This window comes from Epinephelus lanceolatus, chromosome 5, assembly GCF_041903045.1.
Source record: "Epinephelus lanceolatus isolate andai-2023 chromosome 5, ASM4190304v1, whole genome shotgun sequence".
Lineage (NCBI taxonomy): Eukaryota > Metazoa > Chordata > Actinopteri > Perciformes > Serranidae > Epinephelus > Epinephelus lanceolatus.
This window is the reverse complement of record NC_135738.1, coordinates 3586571-3600003: the sequence shown is the minus strand read 5'-3', so window position 1 is coordinate 3600003 and position 13433 is coordinate 3586571. Positions and strand designations below refer to the sequence as shown.

At 40.3% G+C, this 13433-nt stretch overlaps 1 protein-coding gene across 1 annotated transcript; it reads left to right on the top strand.

The window, feature by feature from the left end:
- Positions 1-2662: 2662 nt before the first annotated feature.
- LOC117262594 (E3 ubiquitin-protein ligase TRIM21-like) lies at positions 2663-13104 on the top strand. Its single transcript, XM_033635611.2, has 2 exons — positions 2663-2765; positions 6264-13104. Exon 2 carries the CDS (start codon positions 6273-6275, stop codon positions 7944-7946), a length of 1674 nt encoding a protein of 557 aa, XP_033491502.2. The 5' UTR covers positions 2663-2765; positions 6264-6272; the 3' UTR covers positions 7947-13104.
- The last annotated feature ends 329 nt before the right edge of the window (positions 13105-13433 follow it).

Sequence of the window (13433 nt, the reverse complement as noted above, 5' to 3'; positions counted from 1 at the left end):
TCTGAGGCCCACAAAACACCTTAAGTTAAGATTTGAAGTGTTTATGATTTTCTCCTTGTCTTGGACTTATACTTAAGGAATCCCTTGACCGCTGCACAAAAGACCTTAGCAACCATAGCCAGGTAAAAAACAAAAACAAACTTAAGGTCCCTCTGAGTCTATCTTAACTGCAACATGACCAATTTTATGGTGGTAAATGAAAACAAAAAATTAAAAAAAACACCTTTTTTAGATTTAAGATTTGACTGAATTAATGTTCACTAAGCTCCGCCTCTTTGTGATGGTCCGACAAGCTGTCAGAGTAAGCGTGGAGCCCACACTGTAACTAACTGCACTCCCTGAAGAAATATTAATATCATATATTTGGGAAAATGAAACAGTGATCCCAGAGAGAAGCAGACAGAGGGGTCTACAGTCTGTGTTTGAAGGATATATCCAGGATGTCAAACTGACTCAGCAGCAACAACAGGTTAAAAAGACAAAGATAGTTAGAAGCTAAAGCCGAACTATAGGCTACAGATCACAGTGTAAAAGTGAACCACCACATTACTGCTGATCGCCACACAACACAATGCATATAAAGGGAAACTTTGCTGATACTGAACCAGCTGTGTGGCATCACAGTGTGTGCAGATGAACAGTGTTTGGCTTCACCCCCGTGCTGCTGCCAGCACCTGGACCTCTGTCGCTGGACAGGCAGGGATCTCAGGGGGAAGTCAAAAAACGTTCAAGCCGGCCTGATGCTATGTTGTGATTGGCCAGTCTGCATCCAGGGGTGGGACTTAGCAAAGGGTCAGTTTCTTCCTGTTATAGTTTTTTGTTTTCTGGTGTTTGGGGATCAAAATTATTTTGTAGTTTGTGTATTCAATGATTGTATTCCTCCAGAAGTTTAATCTTTTCCTCCTCTGACCAGTTTGGTTTTCTTGTCTTCTTTTCTTCTGCCATTTTTTCACTCTCTATTGGCCATCTCTTTCAATGCAGTAAATGAGCTAATGTTTTTCCCTCACTAAGGAAAACTTTGAAGGGATTCTGTGCTACTGTGTGAGTCCCTCAGCTGAGGAGAAATTAAGCCTTAAGTGGGCGAAAACCTAAGGTGTTTTGTACAACCGGTCCCAGCCGCACAAAACAAAACTTCTCCTCCGGATGATCTTCAAGTGTTCACTTTAGTATAAGATTTTCTCCTTTCTTGATCTCATACTTAAGGAATCCCTTAAAATTAGTGAAACCATTGCACACAAGACTAAGGTATCAAAAGTGTGAGTGCAAACAAACAAACGGTTACCACGGAAACTGTGGAATCTGCTGGCTGTAAAATCTCTCTCAATGCAGTAAACGTCTTAATGATTTTTTACCTAAACTAAGGGAACTGTCTATGGGACTCTGCACAATGCTCTTAAGTAAGGACCTCAGCTAAGGAGAAATTAAGCCTTAAGTGTCATACTTAATGAGAAAACTGGCTCCTGACTCTGAGGAGACTCTCTCTGTGTCTCTGCATTTTTGTTGAATCTCTGATGGATGCTGAAGCTGAATATGTCTGTTTTTCGTTCTCTGGACTTTAGAGTTTCTTTAAGCACTAAAATATTTTGTGAATAACTCTTAAGAGCTTTTATTTTAGCTTTGAAATGTTTAGTGAACACATCCCCCGCTCTCCATTAATGTATTCTGACCTTTGACCTTCAGTCTGACCTGTCTGGTCTCGTCTTCCAGCTGTGGTGAATTTACTGGGGCGCGCGGTGCTGTGCTGGGACAGCTGCTCTGCCGCTTCGCCCATCGTCCATTTTAGATGACATCACCTGAGTGGACACAGCTGGAGAGGCTGTCATCATGCATCACAGAGAGGGCGGAGCAAAAACCTCATCATCTGTTTTCTATATATAACCCTGACCTACACCCTCCTCCTCCTCATCATGGAGCCGCCGTGTTCCCTCACTGCAGCCTGAGCGTCAGAGGCAGCAGCATCCATCACGGGCTGGAGAGGAGCTTCCTGTCGGACTCATCCATCTCTGCTCTCCACCTCTCGGGGGAAGAGAGGACAACCTGCGGGCTGTGTGACCTGAAACTGAGAGGTCACAGGATCAAACTTTAAAATCAAAGTCTTTAACACATAAAAACTCTGTGATGAACTTTTCCTCTGTCTTTACTAATTTATTCTTTAAACTTAATAAATCACCTCAGAAAACTCTTAGAGACACGTGGTTCTCACAGGACAGCCACGCTACAGACATATGATGATGTTATAGACCATGATGCATTGCTGTAGATTAAACTCCCCAACAGGATATAAAGGAGTTCAAATGAGCTCAACCTGAAACATGTACAGCAGTAAAATGACACATACACATTAATGCAGCAGGAATATTAATCCAAAAACATCAGATAGAATAAAACACTGACAGCAGGGAACACTTTACTGCACTATCAGTCATTTTACACATACTTATAATAAATGTTCCTGATCAAACTTTTACTGAGGGAAGGATTTGAAGAGAGGATTTTTACCTGTAGTGGAGTATTGTCACAGTGTGGTATTAGTACTTTGACTTCAGTAAAGGATCTGAATACTTCCTCCACCTCTCCCTCTTGGTGACGGCCCACTGAGAGGTGGAGCAACAGTGAAAGAGGAGAGCTTCACAGTCACATGACCTGAAGTGAAAGTGAAAGTGTGTGTGAGTGACAGCAGAGCTGCAGTGGAGACGAGTCTCTCTGTTTCTCTGGAAAGAAACATTCAAGTGAATCCAGCAGGTTTTTCTCAACAACAAACACTGGTGAGTTCACTGTCCTACAGAGACAAAATACACTAAATATTTGCTCAAAGTTTAGTTCAAACCACAATCTGACTGTTTTACATCTGTTTTACCTTATAAAGAATATTATACCATAGAAATGTGTCAGTTTAGATAAAAACAACATGTGAATTTAGCCAGAAATACAAAACAGAGGTAAAAACCAAAGCACAGTGACTGAACTACAGTCACAGCTAGCGTTAGCTTCAAGCTCATTTACAGGCCTGTTTACCTGTATGAACTCAAAACCTGAGCTCAACTCAGACAGGAAGTTACACTCAGAGCTGTAGACAGGGCAAATGGAGAAGGAGATTTTATTTCACTATACTTCCTCAGACGCTTCAACAAAACAAATAATAAAGACAAACACTGGCTAACTATATCCCAGTAAACTGTAATACATGTGTTCAGTTGATATTAAAATGATTCGTCTACTTCAACAATAAATTCACTCCAATAACAATATAAGCAGCAGTGTATCAGTGTCATTATGTTATTTCATGTGTGATGTGACAGTAACAGAAGTTAAATTCTGAGTCAGCAGTTAAGGGGAAAGTTAAGGGAAATGTAAAATACATTGCTGAGCGACCGATCTTCGGCTTCTTGCAGCTCCTACTGTTGTGAATGCATGTGAGACATTTTAGGTAAAGCCTTTATATTGTCTGAAACCCACATTCAAATTTGTGATTTTTTTTTCTGTTTGTAAAAATACAAAAATGTGAGCTTTCACTTTGTTTTTCACCTCGAGACCACATGAAACCAGGTCCAGATCAAAACCCACTTAGACAGGTCAAATCTGGAGTAGATTTTCCCAGAGAGGCTGAATATTATTTAAAACACAGTTTCAGATTTGTGAACCCTTGACTTTATTTGTGAAGATGCAAAATGAACTGCAGTGAATCTCTGGTGTTTGATCTGGACCAGGTCCAATGTGGTCCATGTGTGAAAAACACAGTGAAATCTCCTTTTATGCATTTTTACAAAAATAATTAAAGTTTCACAAAACTGAAACTGTGTCTTATATGCAATATTACACCAGAGGCTGGGCTTTAACGTTATTTGAGACGTTAAAGCCCAGCCTTGAGAGTCATATTGTGATTTTACAACTATTACCAACAAAATAAAATATATAATCAAAATGTTTTCATGTTGAGGGGCAGTTAGCTCTCAAAATGAAAAACTGTTTGCCACAGTTGTGTCCGTTTCCATGGAGATACACTGGGTCTGACTAATAACTGGAAAAGAATGTAATGAAACCTAGTTTACTACTCCAGCAAGTAGGTGGAACCTTAGTAACGACCTACAGACTCGTTTTCTAGTCCCTGTTGAGTCCGCCAGCCAACAAGAGCTTCTAGAGATGGTCAGGTTTCTCAAACTAAATAATACCTCATATATAAACACCAAACTGCACAGCTAGCTCAGTCTTGTTACGACTAATATAAAAATAATTTTTCCACAAACAGATTTAGCTCCCACATCCTCAAACTTCATATGTATTATTAAGATGGTAGCGCCGTGTCACCGGCACAGCTAACGGAGGACTCCAGAGGATTCCAAACATTTCCAGTCACTCAAGAGCATTGTGAAGTCCAAAAGTCAAAATTAATTGAAAAACAAAACAAAACAAAAAACAATGTAATAATTTCTAAAATCCACAACATGTTTTTATCTAATGAAATGTTCTGCTTCAAGTCCATATCTGATGCATTCAGCCTTTCAGAAACGGCTTTTTACTGTTTCAGCTATATTAGTTTAATAAATGTTGACATTCAGTGTGCTCATACTTACATATTAGGCTGTCTAATATTTTCAGGATTGTGAGGAGTTTTTTCTGTAGATTTTAGCCCATATACATGAACACATATAGAGCATGAACGTGACCATGGATTAAAATCACTTCAGGCTGCAACAACGTCTAAGTGTGAGTTTACATCAATATGAACCAGCGGTGGAAGAAGTACTCACATCTGTTACTGAAGTAAAAGTAGTAATACCACAGTGTAGAAATACTTTGTTACAGTAAAAGTCCTGCAGTCACTATTTGATTTGCAATAAAAATACACAAGTATTAGCATCAAACTAAAAGTACCAAAAGTAAAATGACTCATTACCCAGAACGTCCAGTTTCAGAAAAATATACTATATTACAGGATTATAATTATTGATGCATTAATGTGTTCATCACTTTAATGATGAAGCTGTTAACAGTGGAGCTAATTTTAATGACTTTATACACTGCTGGGTGGTTTGTAAATTCCCCCCGGGGTCAATAATATCTTAACTGATAATAATACATCAGGATTTATTTGTTGATTATAATTTTTATTCTTAATCTGAATCTGTAAAGTCATTAATGATATTAAATTAATGTAGTGGAGGAATAAGTAGAATGTGTCTCTCTGAGATGTTTTTACCAAAGTAGAAGTATAAAGTAGCAAAAACATGGAAATACTCAACTAAAGTATCTCAAAATAGTACCTTAGTACAGTACTGTAATGAATGTACTTAGTTACTTTCCATCTCTCTCTCATGTTTTTGTGTCTTATTATATCTCCTCTGTGTTTCTGATGAATGTGTGCAGGTTAATGTTTACTAATGTCTTAATAATTAGATTCAGGTTGAAGATTATAATGTCATTTTGATGCCTCTGTGCTGGTGACAGCCGTGGATGGAGGCATTATGTTCTGTGTCGTCTGTAAGTCGTCCGTCCCACCCATTCTGGTCAACGTGACATCTCAAAAATGCCTTGTGGGAAGTTCTTCAAATTTGGCACAAACGTCCACTTGGAGTCAACAATGAACTGAATGAATTTGGTGGTCAAAGGTCACTGTGACCTCACAAAACATGTTTTGGCCATAACCCAAGAATTCATATGTAAATTATGACAGAATTTCACACAAATGTCTAAAAGGATAAAATAATGTTTTATATCTAAAAGGTCAAAGGTCAACTTCACTGTGACATCATAATGTTCTGCAGTTTTCTGGACATTATTAAAGGTCATATCTCAGGAACAGGAGGAGAGACATTTGGTCAGATACTGAATTGGTGACTCTAATCTTGAAACTATGCTGATTGTATAGATCTTCTGTGCTGCCGGAGGGAAGATGTGTGAAGCATCTATGTTTTACAGATGTGGATGTAAACTGTAAGAGAAACTTGACTGCTGTGCTGAGGCAGACAACCACGAGGCAACTTTAGTTTGAGTAGTATTTTGAGAAATAGTATTTTTTCTGCAGGCAGTCAGAGTAAATGTTTTAGAATGAAGATCTCCACGTTATCATTTATTCTCTGAGCTTGATGATCTCATAGAAATACCACTGCTGAAGTGCACATCTGAGCTCTCCTTCACTCACAGCAAATTCTTATAACAACAGAATTCAGGATGCTTATATTACATTGATCATAGTTTGATTATAGTAAACAAATAAAAAACAACATGTAATCACAGTTTTGATGTTTCTCACTTTGTGTCCTCAGAGTGTCAATATGTCTGCTGCCAGCTGTCTGCTGACTGAAGATCAGTTTCTGTGCTCCATCTGTCTGGATGTGTTCACTGATCCAGTCAGCACACCATGTGGACACAACTTCTGTAAAACCTGCATCACTGAACACTGGAATATTAATGTCCCCTATCAGTGTCCAAACTGTAAGAAGGTTTTCTACACCAGACCTGAGCTGCAGGTCAACACTTTCATCTCTGAGATGGCTGCTCAGTTCAGACAGTCAGCTCAACAGAAAGCCAGCAGCAGCAGCTCAGAGCAACAAGTTTCCAAACCAGGAGAAGTTCCCTGTGACGTCTGCACTGGAACCAAACTGAAGGCCCTGAAGTCCTGCCTGGTGTGTCTGGAATCCTACTGTGAGACTCACCTGGAGCCTCATCTGACAAGATCAGGCCTGAAGAAACATCAGCTGATCGACCCTGTGGAGAACCTGGAAGGCAGGATGTGTCTGAAGCACGATAAACTGCTGGAGCTGTTCTGTAAGACCGACCAGATGTGTGTCTGCATGCTCTGCACTGTTTTAGACCACAAGACACATGATGTTGTTCCTCTGAGAGAAGAATATGAAGGAAAGAAGGCCGAGCTGGGGAAGACAGAGACTGAAATTCAGCAGATGATCCTGAAGAGACGACTGAAGATTGAGGAGATCAAACACTCAGTGGAGCTCAGTAAGGAAGACGCAGACAGAGAGATAGCAGATGGTGTTCAGGTCTTCACCGCTCTGAAGGAGTCTGTTGAGAGAAGCCAGGCCAAGCTCATGGACACGATCAAAGAGAAGCAGAGAAAGACAGAGAAACAGGCTGAAGGCTTCATCAAAGAGCTGGAACAGGAAATCTCTGAGCTGAAGAAGAGGAGCACTGAGGTGGAGCAGCTCTCAAGCTCTGAAGACCACCTCCACCTCCTCCAAAGCTTCATGTCCCTGAACACTGCTCCACCCACCAAGGACTGGACAGAGGTCAGCGTCCGTCCACCTTCATATGAGGGGACTGTGAGGAGAGCTGTGAGTCAGCTGGAGGAGACGCTCAGTAAACAGATGAAGAAGCTGTTTGAGGTCGAGCTGAAGAGGGTCCAGCAGTCTGCAGTGGATGTGACCCTCGATCCTGATACAGCACATCCTGAACTCATCCTGTCTGATGATGGAAAACAAGTTAAACATGGTGATGTAAAGAAGAATCTCCCAAACAATCCAGAGAGATTTGATTATTGTGCCTGTGTCTTAGCAAAGCAGAGTTTCTCTTCAGGAAGATTTTATTATGAGGTTCAGGTTAAAGGGAAGACTGACTGGGATTTAGGAGTGGTCAGAGAGTTGATCAACAGGAAGGGAAAGATCAGAGCGACTCCTCAGAATGGTTACTGGACGATATGTTTGAGGAATGAAAATGAGTACAAAGCTTTTGCTGGCCCTCCAGTCAATCTCTCTCTGAAGTCTCAGCCTGAGAAGGTGGGGGTGTTTGTGGATTATGAGGAGGGTCTGGTCTCCTTTTATGATGTTGATGCTGCAGCTCTTATCTACTCCTTTACTGGCTGCTCCTTCACTGAGAAACTCTACCCATACTTCAGTCCCAGTCTTAACTATGGTGGTAAAAACTCTGCCCCTCTGATCATCTCTCCTGTCAATCAAGCACGTAGGAGCAGTTTGCTCAGAGGAATTGTATTTTAACTAAAACTAATAGCGTCAGTCACACAAAGTAGAACAACCATCTGATTGTCTACAGAAAGATTCACTCTCATTTAATGTAATAAATGTATATTATTGGTAGGGTTGGGATCCGGATCCGGTTCTTTTTTGGAACCGGGTCCAAAGTGCCGATTCCGGAACCGGTTCTATCACATTTGGAGTAACGGTTCCTAGATTGTAAAAAAAAAAAAGGTCATGTGCATTTCCATTAGAGTGCGGCACGGGCCACATATTTCTGTCCGAACCCGACCGAGCCCAACATTTTTTAATTACTAAGCACTGAGTTTGTGTCACACAGTTGTTATGGTTACAGCCAGGCTATTTAACAGGCTGGGCGTGCACCCTGGGTGATCCGCGGAAAGGAAGACCTCCGCGGGCGGCGGGAGGTCCGATGCTTCTAGCGAGAGGAGAGGGAGAAATATAACAAAATAAGATAAAATAGGAAAACTTGTCTCCCTCTTTTATTTTATTGTCAGCGTTTAATCAAGGCGGAGGCGGGCGGCGGAAGGTCCGAGACTTCCAGGAGGGGAGAGGTAGAAACAAACAGCCAATGTGCAGTGTTGCCAGATCTCGCGAGACAAATAAGCAACCAGACCTGTGAAAACAAGCCCAAAACAAGCAACTTTTTCTACGGAGCCCCCCTAGGTTCCGGTGAGAGAAAATTAAATAAACTGTGTGCACGGTTTTACAATCCGTCGGGACAGATTTTAAACTGTGGGTACAGATTGTCAATTTACATCCATGTGGACAGATAAGTAAACTGTGCGCAGTTTTGCAAAACTGTACCCACGGTACACAGTTTATTTATTTATCTCCCCCCTGAGCTTCAGGACAATGACTACAAGAGGGAGTTAAACCACCTTTTAACATTATTTAACATTAGAAAACAGATGGGATATCAAATATAGACTGATGCATCAAGTACATTATATACACAGTAAACCTCTGATAATTAAAATTTGCACACACAAATAAATATCATCCTGAATTCACAAATTCTTTATTTATTATTGCTTTTTATGCACTCATCTAACTTTTTTCTTTTAGTTACAGGACTGACGTTTTCCTAACCAGAAAACACATTACTCTGCTCTGCCTCTGATTGGCTAGTACTCGTTGCCATCAGGGTCAGAGCCAATTAAAAGCAGGATGCGGGTGGGAAAAAACTCTGCTGTCTCCTGTGTGTATGGGGAAAGGGGAGGGACAGAGGGAACAGGCAAGACAAACTATCCTACGTTTAAATAACATATCAAAAATATCTGCTTGACAACTTATTATGGAGCTGGGAACAAGCCCAAATAAGCAACTACGCTTAAGAAACAAGCCCAAAAAAAACACGACCCGCAACTACCAATATTTGTAAGGACTTTACAGAAAAACAAGCCCAAAGTGGCTTATAATAAGCGGGCTTGGCAACACTGCCAATGTGTGTGTGTGTTGTGTTCAGGTGTTGTCACGTAAATAACAGTGCCCAAGCATGAATGCATAAAGTATTTTTTATTAGGCTACATTGCTGTGGTTAATTTGAGGTAATAGTGTTACTGTAGAAATCAGAGAATCACTTTTTGTTTTTATATATTCTCAGGGAGATGATACAAGCTCTAAATCTGAAATACACACCACACACAAATGTGTATTTTCATCTAACAGTTAGAATACAGTTTTTGTATTTGTATGATTGCATTTGTGTTTATTATAAACTTGTTTAAGTATAGCAAGTATAATGAATAGAATGTAGGAATCGTTAAAATCCTAATGAGTCCCAACCCTAATTATTGGTGGTGTACTATACATTGTTTATTGTTTAGATTCTGATCAATATGGTTTTTCCCTTTTTTCTGTTATTGTGTCACGTTGCTACTTACTACTACAACACAAAGATTTAATCACACTGCTGATATTATCTCATGGATAGTCTTTGTTGGGGGCTCAGTCCATAGGGACTTGGGTTGGGAACCGGAGGGTCGCCTGTTCAAGTCCCCGTCCGGACCAAATATAGAGTGTGGACTGGTGGCTGGAGAGGTGCCAGTTCACCTCCTGGGCACTGCCGAGGTGCCCTTGAGCAAGGCACCGAACCCTAAGACCAAGGCAGCCCCCTCACTCTGATATCTCTCCACTTTGTGCATGTGTGTGCCTTTCAGACCTGTGTGTTAAAAAAAGAATGACAAAATTGAATTTCCCCTCAGGGAAAAAAATAAATAAATGCTCTTCTTGTTAAAGTTATAGTCCCTTACAGGAGTTGGGCTACTTCTCATGGAAACAAAAGAAGACAGGAAGTGTCATCTTTACAACAGTTACTGTTCGTCCCTCCCACCCCATCTCATGTATAGTCTGATTTATTCTAATGATTTCATTACCTGTTTTGGGATTAACTGGACCACAGATGATTTGTCATTTATTAAAATTTAAACTGGACATGTGAAGGCTTTTCTTTTCTGCATGCTCTTTGTTCCTCAAACAAAGACAGCCATCTCTACCATCTCTCTCATTCTCACACCGAAGTGAGAGACCAGCCTCCAAAGTTGTTTGGACAGTAGTTTCACAGTGACATGTGACTTTGTGATGTCACCATGCAAACTGTAGGATAAGTTCTACAACTCTTCCCCCCAGCTTCTTCCTCCTGAGCTGCTGACCGGCTCAGATGTGCTCTTGCCCCTGAACCATTGAAGGGGCACTTGCTCTCAGACTCTTGCTCTCTTTCTTCTGGACCACAACCTGCATGCCCACAGCAGGAGCACAACCTGGAGACCAGAGAACTTAGTGTGCCAAACACAAGGTTTGCAACTAACTTTCCAGTAACAAGAGAACCAATTTAAGTAAGCATCCCAATGTTTAACTGTGCAAGGACCCCGAGCAACCGGCTCGTCAAAGACTGCTTTTTAAACTACAGCTCTTTCCAGCTTTCTTCTGCTGGTTATTAAAAGCAGCACGCCACAAAGCAACTCTTCCATTCATCCATTCAAGGATTGGTAATGTAACAACTGGGCATAGCTTTATCACAGTTGTACAGGCTAAGCAAGACTGTTTAACTTGTCAATTGTGATTTTATGCTGATATTAAGTTATTGTTGTGATTACTGCAGTTAGGTTATTGGTTAGTTGGCTTGGCCAAAGCTAAGTGGTGTTAGTGCTAATGCTTTTCACAGACAGAGTCTTGCATGCAACTAAACATCCTCTGTACTAACGAAGACCCTTTGCAACACAGATCACATTCACATAGACTCACTCACACATTGGCTTTCGACAGTTACACCCAAAGAGGCAACTCAAAGTTTCCGCTTCTTTTCCTTTGTCTGTTTTTAGCCTTGTAGCCTGCAGCTCTAACTGTCTCTCTGTGGACCGTGCTTACGTGTGCACGCTTGCGCAAGAGACCAGCAAAAGCACATGAACACACATGAAGGCGATGCCCACGTCTCATGGTCTGACAGTTAGAGGTACAGGCTACAATGAGGCTAAAAACAGAGTTCAAATGACGTTTCTCCAAACAACTTTTTATGTTCGGGCTTCAGGACACTTGGATAACTACAGACGAAAAGTATGGAGATATTTTGTGGTTTCAATTATGTGTTTTTGGACGTTTGAATCTGCGGCACCGTCAGCCTCCATTAGGTGTTCAGTTGTGCTGCTACCCACTCCTCCCTCTGAACTCTGTAAGTGTCGTGAGGACTCTAAAACTTTACCTGAGCCTCCCTCGACATATGGGTGAGTAGATAATGGGTGAACATTAATTTTTGGGTGCACTATCCCTTTAATGATGTTGGCTAAAATCTCTGCCCCTCTGATCATCTCTCCTGTCGATTAGGAGCAGTTTGACCAGAGGCATATTTTATTTTAACTAAAACTAATAGCGTCAGTCACACAAAGTAGAACAACCATCTGATTTTCTACAGAATGATTCACTCTCATTTAATGTAATAAATGTATATTATTGGTGATGTACTGTGAATACATTGTTGATTTTTTAGATTCTGATCAATGTGGTTTTTCTCTTTTTTGTGTAAATGTTTTTATTTGATGTGTCATGTTGCTACTTACTACTACAACACAAAGATTTAATCACACTGCTGATATTATCTCATGTATAGTCTTTGTTTAATACACTCTTTATTTGTCAGAGTTATAGTCCCTTACAGGAGTTGGGCTACTTCTCATGGAAACAAAAGAAGACAGGAAGTGTCATCTTTACAACAGCTACTGTTCGTCCCTCCCACTTCATCTCATGTATAGTCTGATTTATTCTAATGACTTCATTACCTGCCTTCAAGACTGTTGAATCATCAAAAACAAATGTGCTCAGAAATAAGAAGCATTTGCACATTTCTTAAATGTCTCTGTGCCAAATTCAGAACTTTATATTGTCTGATAATTGTATATAGATAAGAAGTGTTGTCATGCACACTTTATTTGTTAAGAGCTTTTCAAAATAAGATGTGGCAATACGATATGATGAAGTACTAATTTACCCAGTAGTGTACAAAGTTTACAGTGCTGCTGTGGCATAAGCAGTACAGGTGAACACTGAGGGCGCCATCATCCACAGGGGGCGCCACAGATGGGGAAGAAAAAAATCTTATTGTTTATCTTTTGCTATTTTTTACTAGAAATATTAGGCCTACTACTATTATTTTGAAATATGACATAAGGCCACAACAACATAACTACACAGCAAAGTCTACTAAATAACAGAGAGGCCTTTATTTGTGGGTTCCTGTCGGTCCCCGGCCCCCCTACCCAGCTTGTTACTCTTTACCTGCTCTCTGGGGGAGTTGGGCGGAGTTATCTGATGTCACCTGAACTCTGGACCACTACTCTGTTATCATGTCAAAACGACTCAACTACCACGACACTACTGAGAGGAGTGGATGTGGAGAGAAAGAACATGAAATCAGCAGGAGGAGAGCTTGTTAAGTTAGCTGTTAGCTGTTAGCAGCTAGTTATTGTTTTCTCTCAGCAGGCAGTGGACACAACCAGCAGCTCACAGAGGTTGAAGTGATTTACATTGTGAAGCGTTCAAGCTGTATTTAGTAAAATGAATACTGGGCAACAGTAAATGATAACGTTCCCATGATGTGTTCAGTGTAATCTTGTAAAATGTATCTTCTGGTGAGAAACTTGAATAAATCAGCTGTTTGAAAGAGAAATGCGTTGATGTTTTCGCAGCACTATAAAACATATATCAGAGAGAGAATTAGGACGTATCATATATAGTAAAAAGACTTTATGCTTTTGTTTTTTAAAGATGTTTTTCATGTGAAAGAAGGTGTTGTTAAAGGTTGTTTCATGAATGTGTTTAATTGAATTTGTGCTCATTCGAAGGTGTGAAGTGTAACGAAGGACTGAATGACCTCAAAATACAAGAAAAAAGAAACACCAATATAAAAACATCGGTATTGGCTGTTGGTGAAATTGTTATTTTAAACATTATATTATTTTACAATGTAATATATTATTTTATTGTTTATTCTTCTGA

Bases quoted from the DNA above. Each gene is read 5' to 3' on its own strand.
- LOC117262594 (XM_033635611.2), top strand. From the start codon at position 6,273: ATGTCTGCTGCCAGCTGTCTGCTGACTGAAGATCAGTTTCTGTGCTCC.